Here is a 24,236-nt window from a genome sequence, read left to right as displayed (position 1 = left end):
CTGACTTCATATGAATGGTTTGACAGCGAGATACTCGGCAGTGTTTCCTTCCCATTTTCCCCAAAGCAAACAATTTTAATGTAAACAGCACACACTGCATTAAAATGGGTCAAAATAAACTGAATATAGTCTAGATGAAGTACTTTCACTCTCCAGCTGAGCTTCCCTCCACTATTCACCAATATATTGTACATATTTTCAATAGAAATTCAATGTTTAATTATTCTTCATCATCTGAGATGTGAAAATGTCCTCACAGTCAGATGAAGTAAAACTTGGTATCTTGGTCATAGCGCAGTTATATAATCCACACACACCACAGAGCTTCTCGTCTGCTGTGCTGCTGACAGCGCTGTCAGATGGACACGGAGCCGAGAGAATCAAAGACTACGACAGAAATAAGCCTGTCTCCTTTTTCATGTCCCCTCTCCACATCTAAAGTTACTTTTTGGCCATTGCAGCGCCCACATTGTTGCTATTGTGTTGCTCTGAGGAAGCTGCAGTAACTAGACAGAATACAAGTCAACACAAGGTTTTTGATGAAGACGTCGACTCATCTAGCCTAGAAATCTAGCTGCACCCTAGCGGCAGCAAATCTATTTGCTCCGTAGGTGGGTAATGGGGAGGTGGAGTTTTCTTTTAGAGCAGCTTGTGATTTCTCTCTCTGAAGATGAGATTCTGGTCATTTTCTCAACTAGGATCACTTGTTTGTTATCCGTACACTATTCTATTACACAGGCTCCTAATTTATCATTATATAGGTTGAAATAAAGAGCAGTATTGATTAACTGCCAATTGATGTCACTACTATTGTAAAATTGTTTGTGGAAGTTATTTTACAATGTAGCTAGCACAAAGCTACTAGTTCAATTTAATTTCACAGATTTAAAATTTAACATGATACAATGTTAACATAATTACAGCTGTGTTAGAAGGTCAGAACATCTTCAGAGGGAAACCCACATAATCTGATTTTTGTAGTACTATTGCTTTATTTCTCCACGTTGTCAGCAGCAACTTCAACTGGCCCAAAGTGGAATGACTCCTTCCAGCTCTGTCTGATCAGTCATGATTCCCAAACCCTAACTGCAGCTTGCCTCCTGCTCCAGCTGAGCCACCAGAACAGAACACTTTCTGAAACACTGACTTCCAAGATGTAAGAAGTTGCTGCCAGACATTTCACACCGCAGCTAAGTGATTCCTTCTTTATTCTGCTCCTACTGTGACTTAAGTGTTAATACGGTGTGGTTAAGGATGTGCTGGAGTGTTCTCAGCCATTACATAAATATACCACACGTTGCCAAGAGGGACTGGGACACATACAGTGTGTGTGTTGTGGGTGTGAAATGAAAGCCTAAATCAGGAAAGGTGTGACACACTCAAGGGAGGGGTAAGTCAGAAAGCACATTAATGCCTGTGATGGGGAAAAAAGTGACTATTTGCAGCATGTACACATAAACACACACACACGCATATGTACATGTCCCAGAAGTAGATCCAAACACCACAATAAAGACTCACATGTTGCAGATGTGTACAGCATACATGGAGGCGTATATGACATATACAACAGCAGACGCTTCATCAGTGACATGCTGGAAAGCTCCATACGGTTTCACATAGACTTTGATCCAGAGAAAAAAGAGAGGGCTTATGAATTTCCTCAAGTGTGAGTGAGACTTTTTGGCAGCAAAAACCCATAGATGCAGTTGACAGGAGACTTTTTTTAAGAGCTGAAATATGCATGAGCTGATGAAAAATGAGAATATTCAAAGCCAGTCAAACTTTTATCTAACGGAGTATTAGTCACTTCCAAATGCAGAGAACTCGCATGAGATGAAAACACTCAGTGGTGGTTTCCTCAGACTGTTTCTCTGCAAGGGCAGTGGCCACTGTTTTTCTGGCGAGGCAAAAGGATAGATGGTGATGATGTGGGAAATGAAGCAGTGATTTATTATTCATCTGAAGCCATTTTATTTTCAGCCGCCTCCCTTGATTTTGCAATAGGCCATTAGTCACACGTTTGGTTTATCAGGGTAATGTTAGAGTAAAATAAAAAATGTATTCCACACGAGCCACTCTGAGCCTTTAATCCTTGTGGAGAGAGAAGGGAGCGGCAGAGGAGCAGCTGTTCCACTGGTCTCATTTCCCTTCTCAGGCTTGGCTGATTATTGTGGACCAAAGTCAAGATTGACTTTTAACCGTGGAAGAAATGGTATGGGCGTGATTAGAGATAGTAGCGGAGGAAGTTGAAAGGCTTTCCTTACGCACAACTACATATCATCAACACTGATTTCAATCTAAAATAATCCAGCATAATATCTGTGCCAGTGTGAGGCAGTAGCAGCACGAATTTAAATTGAGCATACTCATGCAAACACTGGGGCACACACAAGAAATAGAGATGAACATCACGCACAACACCTACATTAAGTTGGACTTTTTTGTGCCTTTTGAAATTGAAAAGACAGAATAAAAGTTGTCACTTTTCAAGTTATATCCATTTGTGGCCTTAATTATATACAATGACACAAAGGGCCACAGACTTTACATGAATGTGAACCACAGTGGTATAAGGATTTACACCTTCATCAAAAGTGCACATGCAATGTGTTTCTTTACTCGCATGTGTGCCTCTTTTATTGTCAAATTGATAATATTATTGTGATGAAATCATGATGTTGAAGTGTTGTGAGCACTGAGTTTTTGTTCCTAGTGTGTTTGAGACCTTGGTTCTTTTTACTTGCCTCTTTGACTTTGTTGCCTATGTTGCTGGATTTTAGATTCATTGCTGCCCAGACTGGGTTTGTTTACCTGTTATTATGAATGAATTGAATTGTCCCACCATCTCATAAACTTTTGTGTTCCATTGTCTGAATAAATGACTGACCTGCATCCACTCAGTCTGTACATAGGTCTCCTCTGCCTGAGCTGCTCAGCTAACCTTTGACACTTGCTCTGCCTCCTGGAACAACTGCTCACCCAGCTGAGCTGTACACCCTGACGCCTGGTCCACTACCAATTATTGAGGGATTCATCTACTTTATTAATTACATGTGGAAACTGACTAGGTTTATGTCATCACCTGCCATACAAATTTTGTAAAGTATGTTGTTCATTGAGCTTAAAGCAACATATTATCAGAACAAGTGTGGGTTGGTGAGGTTCAGCTAGATAACCCCACTCTACTGCTCAGACAATGATGGAAGTCTAATTTACTTTAACTTCCTCTTCTACGGCTCAAGTTGCTTAAAGCAAAAGTAAGCGATTCGGTCGTTTTGGCTAATGCTGCGTTCCAGGCCGGCTTTTGAAATCGTAAATTACAGCTTCAAGTCACAACTTACGACTTTGTAGCGTTCCAGGCAACCCACTCGTGTTTTTCCAACCTGTTTTACCTGTGAAAGTAAAAGACACTATATATATATCTTTTTTTACAGTCTATGTTTTTACAGTCTATGTACCAGATTGAACTGGTACGACTTCACAGGTCGGAAAAATACGAGTTGCCTTGAACGCACCATAACAGTCCTCGTCCCTACGTCACCACATTCACTCGCATCCCTTGGCTGCACACACAGCCCTGCATGCCGTTCTCTCTCCTCATTAAAAATTGTAGGATACGAGAAAAGTTTTCTCCTCGGCTCAGAGCAGAGCAGAGTGACTGACAGACCCGTGTTTCAGTCCAAACACTCTATGTAAGTGATCGCTGTCGGAAGATATAACTATTTAAGACTTATATTAACACAAAAATATCGCTTTAAGGAGAAAGAATCCCAAAATCTAATGCGAACATCAGGTATAAGTACTGTGACTCAGTAGTTGTTAAGCAGGTGGACAGTGTGTTTACAAAACATCAAGGACAAGAACAGGAAGCAAAAACATGACAACCTGCCACCATCAGGATAGTCTATAAATATGCAAATGAACTCCGAACATATGCCTCCATGTAAGGTACAGATAGCTTTAACTGAGTGAAGATATAAAGAGTGTTACACAACCAAAACCAGAAAACATTGGGAGTGTAATTTAACAATGACCCCTCCCTCTCTCAATAACATTGCCCAGCCCCCATCAGACTGATTGCACATAGCACTTTAACATGATGCACAGAGCACTTTTGAAATTGACAGCTGCTAGAACACTTTGTGAATGTTTCTATGTTGTCTGATGTCTTGTTTGTCCTAATGCTGCCCTTTATGCCTTTTAAATTGCCCCTTGGGGACAAATAAAGTGTTTGATTGATTGATTGATTGATTGATTGATTGATTGATTGATTGATTGATTGATTGATTGATTGATTGATTGATTGATTGATTGATTGATTGATTGATTGATTGATTGATAACAACATTTGAAAGTAAAGGAAATGCCATCCAAGTAGGATTCAGCAGTAAAACAAGCTTGTCTTTTTATTTTAACTGTGAAATACTTAAAGTATGTTCACTTTGTTTTACCCAGAATTAGTCTTGCATATTTAAAAAAATCACACCTTACTGAGTGGACAAGAAAAGTTGAAACGGCATGAGACAGCATTCTTCTACTCTATCATCAGTGACACTAAAAACCACAACAAAAATAATTAGCAGTAAATCACCATTGCATCATTAAAGTGAGAATAAATAGACCCAGGCAGTACAACTTTTGTTCAGTGAGGGTTCAGTCATGCTTCAAAAAAGCAGTGCTTTGTCTGGAGGAACAGAGCGAACATTAGGGAAACTTATTCAATCTACGACATCGTTTTAGTGTCATTTAGTGCATGAATTAAAGGACCCAATGACACAATTTAGCAGTGAGTTGACAGTTGAACAATTAGCATATTCTAAATAGCAGAGCAGCAGGTAGCTCATGGAGTAAGGAGGGCCATTTGAGCAGGTACAACACTGACACCATTATGGTCCACTGAGTTGTCCCATAGTAGAAAATGGCCATAACCAAGCAGCAGGCGGTTGATACAGCTGATGATGAATGCCAGTGAGTCACTGATTACTGCAGCAGGTGCAACTTTGAAAATGTGAGGTCTGTACTTTCTGATGGAATAATAGCTCATCCCCCAGTCACCCACCTCCATAAGGACTGGTTGGAAAATGTTCAAACTATCACAATTACAAAAGAGGGCTATTTTGCCAGGAGTGATTGACCAGTATGCAGTGCTGTGCATAGTGATGACCTTTTACAACACACTCAAAGATGGAACACAAGGTGAGAAAAATTATAGATGAGATTTTTAGATCACATGAAATTTACACTGTAGATGGTATTGGCACTTTCTGATAGGGTCCAGTCTATCCTGTAGATGGATCGACAATTGTAAACACAAGAATATCTGAATACCTTGGCAAGCAACCGCCACCACCTGCTCCAAGCAAAAAACCACATTCAGCTGATAAAGCTTCCAAACAGCCCCTTTAAAAGTGGATGTGCGGTACTGAGTTGAATCATCTACTGGCAGTGACATTTCCTCAAGCAGCTTTTATCCAAAGTGACTTACAAGTGAGGGACAACAAGTCCCTGTGTGGCTGTACGGGAAAGCATCTTGGTTTGAAAATATGCATAATGATACCACCCTCCAAAGTGGCACGGGTTTTTATTATCCTTACCCAACTGTTCTACACATGTAGCGCCTAGATTCAGAAAAGTGCTTTATGCAGCACGGATTCACATGCTTACTTCTTATTTCTGACCTTTACCTTGATCATTATTTATTTGATAGACAGGCCTCCCTTCCAGGGAAGTAGCCGTTAGAGGAAGTTCCTGCTCGAAGATGTGGCCATTACAGGATGCTTTGTGACAGTACTATGGCATTCAAATGCTGACTGACGAGTATTAAAGAAAAATGTCTGTACAGCCAATACTACTGCAGTGATGTGACCAAACTGAGTAAACATTATGGACATAAGTGTTTTTTAGTAGGCTGGCTGAGAGTCACTTCATCATTTACAAGCTAGTGCTCTTTGGGACTGAGAGGATTTTTTTTCTCTGTTCCATCAGGGCTTCACATTTAACAGCTGTGATTGGGGTGACAAAAAAACATTGCAAAGATTTGGAACAATTCTATTTTTGTTTCTATTATGTTAAGTTCTCTGAAATGTAAATGGATACAGGTGCTATGTCGGCCCACTTTTATAGGGAATTATATAAACTGTGGAAACCTTTTAAACAATTTGTATGGGTTTTGTGTTGGTTGTTGTGTGACATACAGTAGGGGTAATCATCTTATTGGGGTAAGAATCTTATAGATGTATATTGTTGTATATATATGTATATTGCTGTATATTTTTTATACATTGAAGTAGTGTTTATGGATTTAATGAACTGCAGGCGTAGCCATTGTTGTACTACAGTGGCTAATGGGGATATATAATGAATAAATAAATAAATCAATCAATCATAGGAATGCAGATTTTAAGAAGTCAAATTAATAACTGTTTCATTTTGAACGAAGAAATGCAGGGCATAGAACATAGAAAAAGCATAAAACACAATAATAATAGGCAAACGGTGGTCCTTTTGTTGCTATGGAGAATTGCTTCAATAGTAGATGTCTTGTACAAATAATTCTGAGCCAATATAAACTCTTAAGAAGAAGAAAAAAATACATTCCACAGATGAGAGTTGTCACAAGGGATTTTCACTGCAATTATAGTATATTGAGGGCACAAAGAGTGAAGGAGATGCTCAACACAAGTGGCCTAACTTTAAAAAAAAAAAAAAAAATGCAATGTCAGTTCATTTTTTGTCTCATTTGTGAGACTTTTGCTCCTGCCTGGGAACGGGCTGTTAAGATTGTGTTCTCACACCTCAATTTAGGGATATAGGGAACCACCTAGCTAGATATTTCAAACAACAATACAAGGAGACAAGCCGTGGGCCAGGTGAAGCTGACTGATTTTCCACTGTCCTGCACTGGCGGCAGCTGGAACTCACCAGTGTCCGTTCTCTGCTTCCTCCAGAAACTGGACCAGGGCACCTGTTTCCAGAGAGAGGTCCTGTGCATCTCGAGACTCATAAGTCAGCTGCACCCGAAATCGACTGCTGTCACCCTGCAGAAAGTAATGACTGAGTCAAACTCTGAATTCAGCCAGCCGTATTCCATTCAGGACATGGTCCCAGGCTCGTTTCAGGCAGTTTCACCTGACCATCACTTTATAGGGTGATGCTTACTAATATTAAAGAAGCAACCTCCCCAAAATTTGGTCAATATGCCAGGAACAAATGTATCTCTGTGTATGGACTGAACTGTTTGTATCTAGTTGACTGAATTATCTGTTGTACCAGGTCACATCACATCAGTGTCTGCAGTAGCAATGCCCTGTATCACCTTGATAAACAGTTTCATTCAGTGATATTTCATTATTACCTGTCATTTTAATTACATCACTATTATCGAAAATATCATGATTTCAAAACCACAAAGCTTTTAGGCCTTTTTGTTATGTCAAATCTTGAAACCAACATTATTTAGCTGAAAAAAAGTGGAAAAAAAAAATCTAAACAAATTTGTTGAAGCTTCGATAATCGAATTAAAGTCACTCTTTGGACGGTAATCAACAACAAGCTGCATATCACACAAAATTGCGTCCACTTGATTAATACAAGTGCAAAGCATTTAAATGGATTTGTATTCAACTGGCTGACTACAAAACTGTCTGACAATCCTGTATGTTATTGTACAGTCGAGGTGACTGTGAGGTCTTCAGAGAAAACTGTGTTTCCGTTGTTATTTGTAGTCTCTCGTCCAGATTCTCTAGTGGGGAACAGTCTCTTCTTTTTGCTGATTATCACAAAGTTCTGAAATTACCATCTATTACATGTTGCGAAAGTGTCATTTCCTTGAAAGAGGTTGTGCAAATGAGCGCCACTAATATGCTCAGTGTGTGTGCTGCATGTGTGCCTGTCTACTGTATATCAAACTGATTATAATGAATCTGGAAAACCTGCCATACCCAGTAGACCTCTACAGCTATAATCCTCCCCCTCTTTCGTTTCTCCTCCCTCATTTCTTAAATGTCAAGTCGTCAGCGCCCACTGCTAACGAGACATGTACGTCCATGGGAAATAATTAAGCGGTGGTGGGGTCCTCTTTAAAGGGGATTTAGTAGAAAATTGGAGGATGTGAAGAATGAGAGAAGAGGAAACAAAGGATGAGAGGAAAGCTGTCGAGGGATGGTGAGTGATCACAGAATTCAATGATTTATGCTGAGAGCTGATGTGACCCAGCGGGACTGGAATGGGTTTGGTCAAGCTACATTTTTCACTCTGACCAAAGCTGGGAAATGTTGAGTGATACTGAAATTGCATCTTATTTTAAATCAGAAGAAAATTACTTGCTGCTTTGGTTTTGGCTCAGTTTCACTGGTAAATAAATATATTTTAGAAAGTAGGCCCAGTAAAGCTCCAGGGGATGTCCTGGTTGGACCTTTTTACATTTTCTAGCGAAGATAAGATGAGATGCGATCTCTAGTGTTACCTACATTTTTATTGTTGCCTTCCTCTTCCGAAGAGTTGGAGGATTCCTCTGCACTGGAGGGGATCGTCTCAAAGTCCTCTGTGTCCATGGAGGGCAGGCGCCTCTGTGTCCAGCCTGAGGAGAATTCATGCAAATTATTAACCACTGAAATGTATTGAAAAACATATTCCAGTTGGCAGGTGATGGAGCTGCACTGATAGGAGGTCAGTGTTGCTGTGCAGCTAAGCGATTAGTCTTCTGATCATCATCATCATGGCTTGATGGGTCTGTTAGCGGGAATCAAACCACATGCAGAATGAGATGTGGTCAAGCAAACCATAGAAAACCTAATGACTATGGAAAGGACAGGTCCATCTAAGCTCCCCTGGTGGTAGGACAGGCCAACGTCTTGCAACAGAAAACACTAATAAATGAATTCTATTGTGTGAAATAAATGTCATGTATGATGTATGAACTTTTGTTATTTATATTGTATGATTGAAATAAACAACAGCACTACTAATTAATTCATATTTGACACACCCTTGTTTTCCTGACCTGTGACTTATAGACATCCAAAGGTTAGAATACAATGTGACAGAGCTCAGTAGAGGATGAACAGAATCAGCAAGCCTGGTAAATTATTTTTCAAAGTTTTCAAATTAGTTTTTACTTTTACTAACCCAAACCCTAACCCTAGGATTTTAATACTTCAGATGTGGTTTTCTAGTGCCCCTCTATTTAAAAAAAGTGTGAGAAAAGTAATTGGCATCCACTTTTCTCAATCCCATTTTAACAGAACAGACACATTTTCTGATAATATTACAACAAATTAAAGGACAAAACTATTAGTATGTTTTGTGGCACCACCTTTTGAAGCAGTTACTTCAATCAAGCACTTTTTTTGTAGCTCTAATTAGACTTACAGACTTCTGGGCTGGTATGGGTCGAAGACAGAAAGAACATAAGACCCTTTTTTAAAATCAGAAATTTTTTTTCAGTTAGATTGAGATCAGTGGCATAGAAAGCTACTTCAAAATGGCCCAGTGTTTTTCTTCTCATTGGGTGTTCAATAGTTTTCTCTTTGTGGCCACACCCAGTCTACACTCCCATGCCGGAAACACCAATGGGTGTCATCATTACAGGTCCCTAAAACTTCCAACTCCAAATGGGGTCTCTGAACATGAACTGAATATCTCACTGGTAGGGGTCTACCCTCAAAACATGTACCATTAGTTTTTTAGGCCTGTTGAGCAGCCTCCCCCAGTGATGATCTCACCGCTGACCATCATTAGGTGCAAGATGTTCTGGTACCAAGTAGAGCACAGGAATACGAGAGTAACGACACCAGTATATGGGTACTGCAAAAGTGCTCAGAAAACCCATTCACTCCAATGTATGTGTGTTGCCCACTTGCTTGTAAATTGATGAAAACGGCCGTGTTTTTGTTTTTAGGTGTCTTGGTCATATCAGATTACACTTACAATTTGTTTATTATAAAATGTAGATTGAAACATTCGTGTAGAAAACTGTTTTTTTTTGTTGTTGTCTTTTACTCGCCTATGTGTTAATGTTTATCTGTAAAGGATCCACGATGATGCTATTAATGTGGGTGATCTATAAATGTGGGCACTTTTGCAATACCCATATTCCACCATCAGGAGGCGCTTCCATTGAACCAATGCGCGTCGTTACTCTCATTCCAGTGCTCTAGTACCAAGTGCCTCAATGAACCATTCTGCTTTCAAATAAAAGGACGATAAAGTCTACATGGACTTGAAGGAAGCCCAGCACTGTGCACTGCTGTTCAGTGCATGAGGTTTTCTTGCAGTTGCATAGAGGTGACTGTCCTGTCGTCCAAGGAGAACTTCAGGTCCCTGGAGCTCCTGGGCCAGGTCCCTGTCTTTGCTACCACCTAGTGCACATCATAACTGGGTGTCTCTTGGTTTGGGAGACCCCACCAGGTGCTGTTGACAACATAGCTCCTAGAATCATAGCCCAGGTTCAGCAAATCACCACGCTGTGACAGTTATATGGTTGTTTATGTATAAAGAGTTATTGATGACTAATTGACAATTAGTGCTGCACAGGTTATTTGGAACCATTTGGTGGTTTGAAGATGGCATAGATGCAGGTCGGCCTGAATGTGCTACAGAATGAAAATGAAGTTCCAGTAGAATAAAACACACCTAATAAAAAGACTGTTCCCAACCACCACCACCCCAAAAAAACAACAACAATGTTTTCTTAACATATCAACATTTACAACTGAAACCAAGTATGACTGTTAGAGATGAGTCTTCCTCTGCAGTTACCTGGTTGGGAGGTGGATCTAGGGACAACTGTAGTGGCTCCAGCAGCCGTAGCAGTGCTGCTAGTCATACTCTGCCGTTTCCCAACTGCAGCCATAGCACCACGTAAAGTATCTGGAGGAAAGCCAAATGCTTCATACCATGCTTTTCATCATGACGACCACTCCATATCAACCAACCAAAATTTTAAATGGGACGTTTCAATAAATAAAAGAAGCAGTGCTCTTCTACTCATGCAGAAAATGAAGTCAAGCCGAAACAACAACTCCTCAGTAAAACCAAATTACAGACAATAAACTACACACACACACACACAAACACCACAGTACCTTTTCTGATTCACATGCATTTTGAAATGTTGTATTAAAAATCACGGCACATTTCAACACAGCAGTCAAGAGATGGAAAAACAGAAAGTGAACAAGCACAAAAATCATACAAACACAATCAACAAGGTGCGAAAGGAACTCACAAAAATAACTTCCACCTAATTAACCACATGACAGATTAGAAGGCCCAACATGCTCAGAGCCTCCACATTATGTACAGTTGCTTTAGAAAGTTTCCAATTTCTTTTTTGGACTCTTTTATTGTGTTGTACCACGTAGTGTTTTGCCAATCAGTCTACACTCAGTAACCCATGACAAAGTGAAAACATGTCTGCACATTGTTTTTTCAAACTTGTTAAAAATAAAAAAAAAACTACAATCTGTCATTTACAAAAGTATCCTGACCTGTGTCAGTACATTGTACAAACTTCTTTTGGAAGCAATTAGAGCTTTGATTCATTTTGTGTGAATCTCAACAAGCTTTGCTTATCTGGATTTAGGCAGTTTAACCCCTTCTTCTGAACAGATCCTCTCAAGCTCTGTCAGATTGGTTGCAAAGCATCTTAACTGTCGTCTTCAGGTTGTGCGTTACTGAGTGGCAACTGATGGACATTTCTAAATCTACATCACAATAAAGCGTGCAAAAAAGGCATCTGAATGCTTTCTGAAGCCACTGTACATAACAGAACTTTGCAGGTACCTTCATAACCAAATGGAGTGGGATCACTCTTTATCTCATGTCTCTTGCTCTTAATGCTAGCAGAGAGGGGGCCTGGTCAGGAAAAATAATACAACCACAGACTTAATTAGACACAAACGTTTTGTAACACCAGTTCCCAGAGCCTCAGTTGCGTGTTTGCATGGTCACTTGTCACCCCAACAAAACATATTCTCTTTTGTGGTTTAGTTGTATAGAGGTGTGTAACTGTTGAAGACTGACACAGCATTATCCCAACACTTTCCTTTTAAAGCCATTTTAGACATGAAAGGTCAAACACTAAGCTTCCATCTTCCCAAGTAAAGGCGTTCTTTAGGTGCGCACTATTTGTTAAGGTTATATTCACACAAGCAAGAAAAGAGCCACAATGCTCAAAGAAACATTGACATCACAGGAGATTCAGTGATCATCAACTATAAAAGTCAAGTCAAGTTGTGACTCACATCTAGTGTTTAAAAAACTATTTGCTGGATGTTTTCCAAGACAACTAAAATGTCTTCAGATCTCTTCATTTTAATTTAATTTTTAGAATTTAAAATATTAAATAGTACACTTATATATCCTCCAAGTCTGTCCCAGTGAGTGTGACAGTGGGCCAGATTGAACATTATCACACATTTGGAATTAAAGGATTTCAGTGGAAGTTAGCCGATTTCAGAATTTACACCTTTTTTTTCCTGGTGTGATATGTCAAAATGTCTTATGTGTAAAAGATCTGTTAACTTGGAGAATATGTCTTAATTTATGTTAGGAATTATGGCCAAATCTGCAGAAACAAAACCCATGCTACAAAAAAAGAAAAGATAAAAAAGAAAATATTGAGATAGCTCAGTAGCCTACAACTTTGACTGCCTATGTAAATCTGCATGAAACCAACATGAAATTACATGACATAAATACAGTATCAGAGTATGTATTTCTATTTCACTATCCAAACATTATATTTTTTTAGTTATAAGATTGATGATCATTTAAAATCTAAACGCTTAAATGACATTCCCTACTGAGCACCCTACAACAAATGTGAAACAGTTTGAGCTGCATGTGGGAAAGAGAAGTACAACAAACTAAGCAGAGAGAGTTCAAGGGAAAACTTCAGTTGCTCTCTTCTGGTGTTATTAATTCCTCCCATGCCTCTGCCTGGTTGAAAATTAACTTCTCATCTGTATTCCTACAGTAAATTGCACTTCTACTGCCACTTTGAATGTCACCCTGCGTTCCAAATGTCAGCTTATCAAAATTCTTATTTCCTGACGCTTTTTAAAATATATATGTATGTCTAGTCATTTTCAGCTTTTTTTCCCCCTTAACATTGTTTTGATTCTTAATAAATGTTTGCCTTTACGTATATGCATCTCATAAATTTGAGGCCAGCAGTAAAAGAGCTAAAGGTTATAAGAAAAATGCTTATTTTTCATCCTCATTCCAAAGATGTGCACAGACACACATACTGTACACCACAGATTCACTTTTGTTTCTAGCTTACTTTAGTTCATAGCATTCATTCTGCTGTAGGTAACTTCATACATCTTACCAATGTAAACTGTATGAGGATATTATCTTTTTCTGTTTGAGGAAAGAAAAAAGGGGCATTGAATATGTATCAGAAATCTCCTTTAGGGTTCCATCTGAGTATGAGAGTCTGCAGTCCTACCATTGAGCAACATGCTTTCAGCTTCCAATCCTTTTATTAGCTGTGGCATTTAAGAATAAGGACAACATCATTTAGCATTTAAACTGGCTGATGTTGTCATTTGCCGGCAAGTTCATAAAGTGTTTCAGCTGAGCAGTTTACTGTATAGCTACCTAGTTTACACACTGGAGTGCAGTGCATACAGTACCTGCTATACCTGGCCTAATAATTACACTTTCTCCTGCTGTGCGGCACAAATGTGTGTCGTTTTACTGTGTGTGTGTGTGTGTGTGTGTGTGTGTGTGTGTGTGTGTGTGTGTGTGTGTGTGTGTGTGACTGTAAAGAATGAATGTGAACAGAAGAGGAAAAAAAAGATTGACTGTAAAAGCAAGAAAATGTGGAAGCAGCTGATTGGGTACCTTTAGTGCGTCGCGTCGCAAAGGAGGAAGAGGAGGAGGAAGGGGCGAGAGAGGAGGTGAGTGAGAAGCGGCGGGGGACCTCTGCCTCCTTAGCAGCCGGCTCTACAGGGGTGAGGAGGCAGGAAGAGCCATGGGAGCAGACAAGCATCCACAGACGGCAAGAGAAACATGGAGCAACGGGAGGGAAAGGGAGAAAAAAAGAAGTAGTAGAGGATAGATCGAGGGATAAAAGAAAATTAAAATAAATGAACAGGTTGACAACGAGAATAGAATAAAAGGAGGGAGAGAGGTTATTGGTTTAGTATTCTACATCCTATTTATTGGCACATCACAACACACAAATTTTAACCTCTTAATATAAGATGATACTACCACTACCTAGTATAGGTAGTGGTAGTATCACATCAGTCACTTACGCAATAATGTATCAACTGAGCAAATAAAATGTATTAAACATAATAGCAGTTCAAGCAAATGGAAAGACGCCACAGATGCATGAAATGTGAAAAAAACATAAACAAACTAACTGAAAACCCACAAACAAACTAACAAAAATTTTTTTTTACTGAATATCAACTTGAAAACTTGAAAATATCAAGCTTTTAACCACATCTCATTTTCCTCCTCTATAATTAATTAATGTATATCATGTGATGATTTTAAACTCCATGACAACTAAGTTTGTAAACTTTGGTCAGGTGATAAAAGTTGTTTTATGGTGGGTAGACTTTTTCCAATTGCAGTAGATTCAAACTACAGAGAATAAAAAAGGACATGAGTGCAGTAGAAAAATGTGAATATGGCACAAAGAAGAGGGTCAGAGGTCACTGTCTGTGCAAGTCAATACCGTCAAAGGATTGAGAAGGTACAAGGCTGTACACAGCTAGCTGAGAGCCATCCCAAACTGAATAAATGGTTCTTTTTTTTAAGTGTGGAGTGGACATTCACGTCATATTATACATGATACAGTACAGCAGTTCGATTCATTTTAAAAGATACGTTGTGCTGAACTACTGGCCTTCATGTCAATGACAACAAAGAAGGTTAGGTGCTGTTGACCCACAACTCCTCTTAACAGGTGAGTTGGAATTATGTGATAAAGTGTTATAAAACAGCTCATGTCAGAGAGCCACAGACCCTGTAAGTCACAGGACACAGACGACAGAGAGGCCTTTGATCTCGGCCCATTCTTCAGTGATCTGACATGTTGAACTTATTGAGTGGATGTACGAAGCAATGGAGCACTGGAAGCTGCAGAAAGCACTCCTGTTAATGATGAGTCTATTCAGCTGGAGGACACCTGCCATCGATTCACCATTGATTTCCATCGCATACGGCGGGCTGCACATTCATCGCTCAGGGTTGTGCTCGGGACTGTGTGTGCATTTTGTATGACTGTGTGTGTGTGGCTGTTGTACTTTTAGTATGCGGACTAAATTTTTTATGAGGGATACTTAAAGTTTGGGCAGGAGCAATATACAGTTCTGTATCTTCTGGTTATTGACTGTCACAGCCACAATAACACTGATAGATGGTGGTGTCATGAATTAATTCTATAAGAACAAAAAGGGAAATTGTTTTTAGATGATAAAGAGGTATTTAGACCAGTATATAGGAGGAGGCAGGGTTGAAATAAATCAGCTGTGAGGACCACATTTCCCAGAAATCCTCCTGCTTCCAGCACAGCATGGAGTACAGTAGTTGCTAGGATGCCATGTATTTAAAAACCACAATCTGCTTCTGTAACAGCCTCCACTGCTCTGCTTTTCCCCATACGAACCTATGGTTGTAGGGACGTGTTCCCATTTTACATGATGCCTTGGTCATATGCTAACAAGACTGAACACCAACTCTTTTAACTTTGATACTTAACAATGTCAGGAGACCCTTTAACTGAACCACATGTCAATCCATCCATCCTTTACAGGTAATCCTATGAAGCTTGCACAAATTAAATCAGGAAGATGACCCTGATCATGAATGTTTTTGGACATCCTATCAGATTTGCCAATTCTAACCAAACCAATCACATCATTGCCATCAAACTTTAAAATCTGTTTCTCTCGTCTCTCTCCTGTCCGTTGTCATTTCAGACGCTCCTCCACATTTTCATTGGCAGCTTCACGTCAGTGTCCTGATCAAGTTTCTATTCCTACATACTGCATCTCCTCCCAGATATGATGACATCACATGGGGCCTAGTCGCCAAAGACTCAACTTTTCTGTACATGGCATTAAAGCCTTCCCAGTCTATCCTGATTTAAATAGGGTTGGCGGGGTCACTGGAGCCAATCCCAGCTGACACTGAGTCAGTAAAGGGAGCAGATCAGAAACCATGGAAGCACATTATAAAAATACATTTTAAATGCAGGAAGGAAGAAAATGGAGTAACCAATGTCTGAAATCACTCCATGTTGATACTGTAAGTGCACTGCATTCACTGTTTTCTATCTTAGTGTGTGACTTCATCCAGTATTTAATTCCACCAAAAATCCCACAATGGAACAAATATAGAAGTGTCCTCTAAATCAATACTACTTTCTGCTGACAATCCCACAATGCAATTCACTGCGCTTTCCAGCTGCAAAAAAAGCACAGCAACTCAACAGCTGTGAGTGATTACACAAAACGATACACAGGTGTCTGAAATCTCAATGTACTGCCCGCTACTGAGTAAACTATTGAGTATCCATTGTATAGTGAGTGAACAAGAGAGTGACTTGTGGACACAGCTCTGTTCTGTCTGCTGTTTGGGTCAATAAAAGCTTCTGTTACTGATTCAACTTAACATTTTTATACGTAGTTAGAGGCTCCAAGGAACCAATTTCAACATTTCAGTTTCACTTGTTTGGTTCACAGTGGTTGTTAGATTTCTGTGGGTTCTCTGGATGTTTTTGCTTGACTAGTCAACTGCCTCCATTACCTGACTCCCACCTCACTCATCAGTCTCATTAAGGGCATGTGTGGCTTGAAGACCGGCCGCACTGCTGCGACATGGAAAACAGAACCTGGAAAGGTTCGCCCTCCTCCAAAAATGTTAATATGCTTCCAAATGTCAAGAGGGCTTGAATATTAAGGGGTGGCATTTAGCGCAGCACTGCCACACAGAATTTCGTCTTGCCTGTCTCTCTGTTTATCACCTGCGTCTATCTGCCTTCAACGGCACCCTGCCCCTCTCTCTCTCTGAACTCACCATTTCCTTGTTGTTGTGTGGGCAGATACACATGATACTGACATGAACAGATAAAAAGCAGAGAAAGGAGGCTAGAGGGAGATGTGGCCTTTATTATGCTCAGACACCGACCGCGGGTGCTGGAATTCAGCGAGATCTACCCAACGGCCAGAAACACACCGACACAGACATTTATATAACATCTGAAGGAAAAAGTGTGTGAGACAGGAGGGTGGGAACTGAACAAGAAAGGACCAAGACCGAGGATGATGATGATGATTGTTGTTATGATGAAGAGTATCGTGACAGTAACAGATAACAACAACAAAAAAAACAGACTTAAATGAGGATGACGGTGTCGACACAGATGCCATTAATGAAGGCACAAGTGAGGACTTGACGTGCCGACGTCATACTGTTACCTGCTGGAAGAGACCGCCTGTTTGAAAGTCCCTGCAACGTGAAGCGTTTCCTAGCATTAGCAACCGAGTTGCCTGATTGGCTGGCGGAAGCATCGACTGAGAGGGAAAGGAAGAGGGAGCTGGAGTTAGTAGAGCGGGGAAGGATGAGTAAGAGAAGGCCTTGATGGTTTGTTTTTTGTTGAAATTGCTTACAAATAAAATTTCCTATTAGATTATTCCAGTTATAGTACATGAGATATTTGAATAAATATATTATATTAAAAAAACATAAACAAAACAAAAACACTGAAACACTGAAAATGAAGCGAAATATTAACTGCCACTGAGTTTTAGGTTTTAACTCTGCATGACGGTGTGAAACTCTTCTTGCATATGAAACTCTGGGAGTAGCGTTTATAGTACAGTTTCCAATTTGTTTCAACTAGTGCCTCACAGCTTGTTCCAGCTTTTACAGATTTTTGCATTTATGCACATGCACATTACTGTACATCCTTCATTAGATGGGGTGATGAATTTCGTTTGGAATTCCAGGTTTGGCTAACAGTTAACAACACACAAACCTATTTCAGTTCATGTAATATTTAAGTAGTCCCATCCACTCCACAGTAAAACATGCTTTAAATAGCTTATCCCCACACTAACATGGTTTTGTTACCTTCTTAGTGCTCTTTATGGTTAGAACTGTTGTAACAGTGAAGCTGTCACTCTGTTTGCCAACTCTTGAAAGTTCTCCTCTGAATGAAGACTCAACTAACTAACAGGTACTTGGAAACCCCAGAGAACAGCCATACTGTATGTTTAATTTGAACACTTGTATAGAAATAGTTTGCGTCTTCTCTTCCTTGTGTGTTTTTATTTTTTACCAATTCCTTTTATACAAATACATGTACACTGTACATATATTTTTCTTGTTTTTCTGTTTTTGTCTATTAGTTTTCATAACAAATGCTATGGCATTGACTCTGTATGGAGTATGTTTTGTTTTCTCAAAATAAAATAAAATAAAACATTGATCAAGAAATTGTTTCTGTGACGTCACGCTTTAACTACATTATGGAACAGTGCAACCTGTGGTGAGTATATCAAAGTTATATCTTGTCACTGTTAAGACATCTCATCAATTGTTTCTTTTAGCTCTTTGAGCTGTGTTTTAGAAAGTTGACTAGAAGTTTCTGGCATTAAATGGATTTGCTGGAGAATTGCTACATTAATGTTTGAGCAAAGTGAGGGAGAATGAACCAGAGCCAGAGTCGAATAAAGCACAAACTCTTAACAACAGCTATGAAAAGAAGCAGATTGAGAAGGCTTTCAGCAGAAAAAGTCAGCAGCACAGAGAAGACATTCAGTGAAATCATACATCCTGTACATTAGAGTGAAGAGTCAGGTCTGTGAAGGGTCAAGTCCTTGAATACAGTATGTGCACACAGTTCTAAATGGCGGCCAAGGGGAGACTGGCAGAGCTATACTATTTCCATATCTGCAATGGTGTGGTTGTGATGGTGGCTGCTCCTACAGCATTACTGAGGATGGGGTGATCAAGGTCATCAACCCGAGTCTCAGGTTTTGGAATTCCCTAGTGCTTTGGTCCAGAGGAAGAACAGCTTAGACTTGGAATACTCTGATGGAAACCCTAAAGTAAGACCCATCTATTCACAACACATCCACTTTCTGCAGCCACCACAAAGGTGGTTTTGAGAACTGTGGCAGGTTAATAATCTGTTGACGGACAGATTTATAACGCCACAATAGTGTCATGACAATGAAAGTCACAGTTGCATAGATCAGTCCAAATGAAAAGGAAACTACGAACTCTATGAAGAGTCACAAAGGTAAAGAGGACCAACTGGAAGACCTGCTGGAAAGACAAACATTTAAGCAGCACTCCATCAATCAGGCCTTGACAGAGGTTGCTTAGAGCTCGCCTAACCACATTTAAAGGACTCGGCCCACAAGGAAAATATTTTTCTAGTCTAGACATATGGTAATAGTTGTCATGGGAACCTTTAATAGATAATTCAGCATACCTTTAAAGGAGACATATTATGCCCCTTTTTCCACAAATTAAAATAGTTCCCAGGTGTCTTAAAGACATGTCTGTGACAAGGATCAAACATCACAGCTCTTTTCATCTGCTCAAAACAGTCCTGTTCAGAACGGCTGGTTTCAGAGTCTGTCCCTTAAAATGCAAATCAACCACTGCTTGCCCTGCCCCTTCTACTGGTACCAGGTAGGGCTGGTTTTATGTAAATCTGAAAACTAGTTACATCACTGGAAGACATCTGAGGGAACAGCTCATCAAACTGCATGGATTTTAACCTATAGCCTGCACATTACAGATTGTTTTGTAAATTCTCACATTTTGGCAGCTGGAAGGCAAGACAAACACCCAAATATATGTTAAAGAGCCTTCAAAAAGTGATATTTCCATATGTCCCCTTCAATGGCAGTAATAGTCAATAAATATAGCCTGAAAAATTAGCACACCAAATCCATGGCAACATAACTTTATATACTATACATTATGGAAACACACAAGACGATCCCCTAAATAGAAATGAGACAAAGAAAAGAAAAAAAAGGACAAGAGGAGAGAGAGGTAGAGAAGTGAAAAAGAGAGTTAGAAAGGGCAACACAGAGCAGAGGGTGAGGTACAGAGAGCGGACTGAAGACAAGAGTGGCAGGAAGGGTGACAGAAGAGAGAGAGAGATAAAGAGAGTACAAGTGAAAGCGACAGAAGAGGAAGGGAGAGAAAAAGAAAAGAGTAGGAGGTGAGAATGGATGAGAGGAGACAGGTATGGGTTTTATAATAGTGACCGCACACCCATTTGAGGGGTGAGACCAAAAACAACAGCTGCTTTCAACTGTCCTTAACCTTTACCTCCATTCTAGCGGTGGTGATTGGAAGAGGATTATCTGTGCATGTGCGTGTGTGTGCGCATGTGTGCGCGTGTGCACACCAATTCTGAGTGAGAGCCAGGGTAAGATAGGATAGGAGTAAAAGATGCAGTGACAAGCAGGGACACGTACTGTATGTGCTGGGGCTGCTATCTAGACCTTGTTTTAAACATAATGTAAAAAGTCAGATGCTGCATGGAAATACACACACACCGTCAGTGTACAAGAACAAGATCCATTACGATTTATCTATATATACATATAGATGTGTATACGGTACAGAGTTATGTTATTAAGTTTTAAGTGCTCAATCTTAGAGTTGCAGAATGTGTCATGTTTTTTTTATATTTTTCCTCTTTCCTCTTCATCAGTGATACATGATGTGTTGTCTGACAGATCTCATCAGTCAAAATGAGAAAAAATATTTCTATCACCTCTTTCCTGTGTGTATGTGTTATCTCCCCTGGCCTTATTTACTGTAGCTTTTTACTGATGCATAACTAAACTCACCAGTCAACAACTTATTGGTTCTAATTGAACAAGCGACCTCTCACCTCTCTTCTGTCTCATGTTTGGGCTGGGGTTGCTCCTCCTGAAGCCGAACTCTGGACTTGATGAATCTGACTGTCTCAGTGCCAGCTTCCTGATATTCCTAGAGAGACAAGTGAAAATGGTGTAAACCAATGACATGAGCAAATAAGACTGTCAACTCAATTTCCCACAATCCCCATCTACATTGTCTGGTAACACTGACATCAGTATACAAAGTTTTAGATCCTATGCAAAATATGTAGGTCTTTATCTTTATTTTTTTTAATCTGCAGGTGTTTGAAGTGGCAATCGCAAAAATGTCAGTCCTGCTGATTTGCCGACACCTGCAATCATGGAGCCTAATCAGGTCACAGAATTCTGGGGGAAGGAAAGCAAACTATTGTTGTTTTAACAAAGAAGTCGGACACTAATTGGCTTTCTTCTATTGATCTGATTTTATGTTATACAAGGCATGAGTCTGTGAACAGCAGGGCACGATGAAAGGAGCTGGTGAGTGCTGAGGAGGTGCACAGCCTGTTGCCTGCAGCTATATAACAGCTCACTATGGCTGCTCCTTCTTGCTCCATTAAAATGACTATGGTCTTATTCTGGTGACACATTTTTACAGTTTGGAAGGTTTCTTCTTTTTTAACATTACTGCAAAACTTTCCATAATTCTGATTTTCTTTTTTTGTTGTTGCCATTATGAGGCATTGAGTGTAGATTGATAAAGGGTTTTTATCCCAAGGCTGCACCATAAATAATGTGGGAAAATAGTTATATAAATAATGCAATATTTTCTTCAGTGCAATTAATCACCACTTTTTCCTTCAAGGTTGCCACTTGTACTTTTCAGCACTTATCTAAGAAGAGATGTCATATCACTTTGTAGGGTGACAAGGAGTTGGTTGCTGACCTTATCGGTGCTCCATAGATGTTCAGCTGACTGGCTTCTGTGAATGTAACAGAGAAATTACAATTTAATGTGCATCAAGTGACTGATCTGCCACCTCACTGTGAGGGTGGGGTGAGGCTTAAGTGATGAAGACAACTTGATTAAAGGGAAACATATTTTTTATTGTTAGGAAAGGAGTTGTGGCCTCTTGCTTTTTTATATATATTATATATATATATCTCAAGTTTGACATGCACACATACAGTGTTTAGTAGCCAGTAGTCTTTTTCTCTACTGCCTTTGTTGACATTGTTGTTAATCTTGGCGCATTACTGCCACCTGTAGGTCAGTGGAACATTGTGAAGCCACTGGCAGAAATCCCATCAACTGCTTGAATGTGCATGCGCACACGCATACGTGTGTGTGTGTGTGTGTGTGTGTGTGTGTGTGTGTGTAAGATGGGCATTACACAACCACAGGATGGATAGATACAGGGCACACCTGAAGCTCAGTTTGATCTGTTTTCCTGATAACCAATAGATGTCAAATGGAGGGTGTAAACAAACTTTTGTTGGTAGCTGTATGTTAAGAACAGAAATATGTCCAGTTGTGTTGAAGAGCAAGGACCTTTACTATTTTAGTTTAGTTACCACTGGTGTTGGAGCTGCAGTGCAGGCAGCAGGCAGCAGGCAGCAGGCTGAAGGCTTGCTCTAAACAGGCGGAGTGAGAGTGTGGGCGAGTTGAGTGTGAGGGGAGACAGATGTGTGCTGATCTCCACAGAGCTGGCTGAGCAGCATAAACGGTGAATATGACAGTACTGTATGTTTATTATGATCCACATTTTGTGATGAAAAAATAAATACAGAAGTGCCTTTTGTGAATTTGTGACTTGTGTGTTCTCTCTGTGCATGCCTTTAGAAAAGCAGCTGAACGTACGAAGAATAAGAGACCTTAAATTGCAAAGGAGGACAAATAGTTCAGGACAGGTTATAAAAGAGCTACCTTGCTGTTTTTATGCTTAGCCAGAAAAGGAGGGTTATACGTTTGAGCCTGTATTTTCAGTGTCTGACCTCTGGAACAGCATTAAAGGGTGACATCTTTTACTTTAAGAAGCCTCTCTGATCCTTCTCTGTCCTTCCACTTTAACATTTCTGCGTTATTTCAAAGCTTAAATTCGCCTAAACTGCTGTGTCAACTGTGTAAGCTGATTTTACTGGCCTTTATTGGCTGTAGAAAGAAAGAAGGAAACGTCAGAACACTGAAGTCACTGGGGAAACAGCTTCAGAGACCGTCGCCATATCCAAAGAACAGGCTTCATAAACGCAATGTTAACAAATCTGGCCTGCCACAGGATTCTGCTGTCAGAAAAAAAAATCTCTAGAGAAGACTCTAGTAACATATCTGCAAAGCGGCACAGCTTTCCACAAAAGCATAGCTCACATAAGTGGAATACCGAGCTGATCTGGCTTGACGCCTCTGGTTCCATCCAACCAATGAACCTGATGCAGATATGCAGAGTCAGCATGGAGCCATTCAATATGCTCCGAATATTGTATTCAGCAAAAAGTTTTTTTTCCCCATTATGGATCTAGCTATACTTTACTTATAAAAGCTGATCAAATTGAAGTGTGTGCAGTGATGTCATATCCGTTTCCACTACAGCTTCCTTGGAGCAAATAGTACACGACGAGTTGGGTGACTCATCTTTAAACAGCGAGTCCCACCAGTGTTTTCAGCTCAGCTGCCTGCCTGCCTCCATTATGACTTAAGTCTGGTGGATCGTGTTAGTAGAAAAAAGATGTTTAAGGATATGCTTTTGACAGTACTGAAGATCATACCTTCTATGTTTCTAAAATACCACAGCAAACCTTTATAACATGATGCAACCTCACTGGCTGTGACAGAACGTTGCCAATACAGCCCCAGCAGAGAATGACATTTAGTCTAGAGTCAATGCAAGTATAGTAGTCTATTTTCCACAGTCAGCTATTGTAACAGTTCAGAATACACAATGTTTCATGTTTACTGTATGGTATGTTTCTTTAAGGGCAACAAACTAACATAACACCATAAGCAGCATCTAACCACCTATGGAGTTTTTTTTGTCCACATTCTGCTTTTTATCTGTCTATATATATCTGTACCCCAGCACAACAGAGATGAATGGACCTATTCATATGAGAGAGGCTTTCACAATGGAAGAAGACTGTGTTAGTGTTGATGCATGTTTGCTTTTCAGTTCCATACATTTGACCAATTAACCACAGATTGCACTACTCTCCATCTGCACTCTGTCTTGTACAGTACTGTACATCTGCACATGCACATGTTGTTTCTTTCCCGTCTCTCTCCAAATCCATTTCCCCTACATTCTGGCTCACTCCCTGTTGTTGCAGATAGCTGCTTTAACATCAATATAAGCAAAAGGGGGGCCCAAATTTATTTGCTAAAAGCAAAAATTTTGG

At 39.9% G+C, this 24,236-nt stretch overlaps 1 protein-coding gene across 13 annotated transcripts in view; it reads right to left on the bottom strand.

Moving 5' to 3' along the window:
• Positions 1-24,236, bottom strand: part of mcf2l2 (MCF.2 cell line derived transforming sequence-like 2) — a 116,753-nt gene that overhangs the window by 6,000 nt on the left and 86,517 nt on the right. For 4 of the 13 annotated variants that reach the window (XM_085773805.1, XM_085773807.1, XM_085773801.1 and 1 more), the window contains exons 26-33: positions 21,793-21,829; positions 20,900-20,997; positions 17,451-17,546; positions 13,858-13,959; positions 11,788-11,859; positions 10,762-10,872; positions 8,472-8,581; positions 6,925-7,040 (exon numbers count right to left, since the gene is read on the bottom strand). In XM_085773805.1, coding sequence (XP_085629931.1) covers positions 6,925-7,040; positions 8,472-8,581; positions 10,762-10,872; positions 11,788-11,859; positions 13,858-13,959; positions 17,451-17,546; positions 20,900-20,997; positions 21,793-21,829 — 742 coding nt within the window. Of the gene's footprint in view, positions 1-6,920; positions 7,041-8,471; positions 8,582-10,761; positions 10,873-11,787; positions 11,860-13,857; positions 13,960-17,450; positions 17,547-20,899; positions 20,998-21,792; positions 21,830-24,236 lie in introns of those variants that run through there. The other 9 variants (XM_085773812.1, XM_085773814.1, XM_085773810.1 and 6 more) reach the window with 6 other exon arrangements.

This window comes from Trachurus japonicus, chromosome 4 (assembly GCF_045865225.1).
Source record: "Trachurus japonicus isolate A0001 chromosome 4, Traja_1.0".
Taxonomy (NCBI): Eukaryota; Metazoa; Chordata; class Actinopteri; order Carangiformes; family Carangidae; genus Trachurus; species Trachurus japonicus.
The sequence above is the reverse complement of the archived record's forward strand: the minus strand, read 5'-3'. Positions and strand labels throughout refer to the sequence as shown.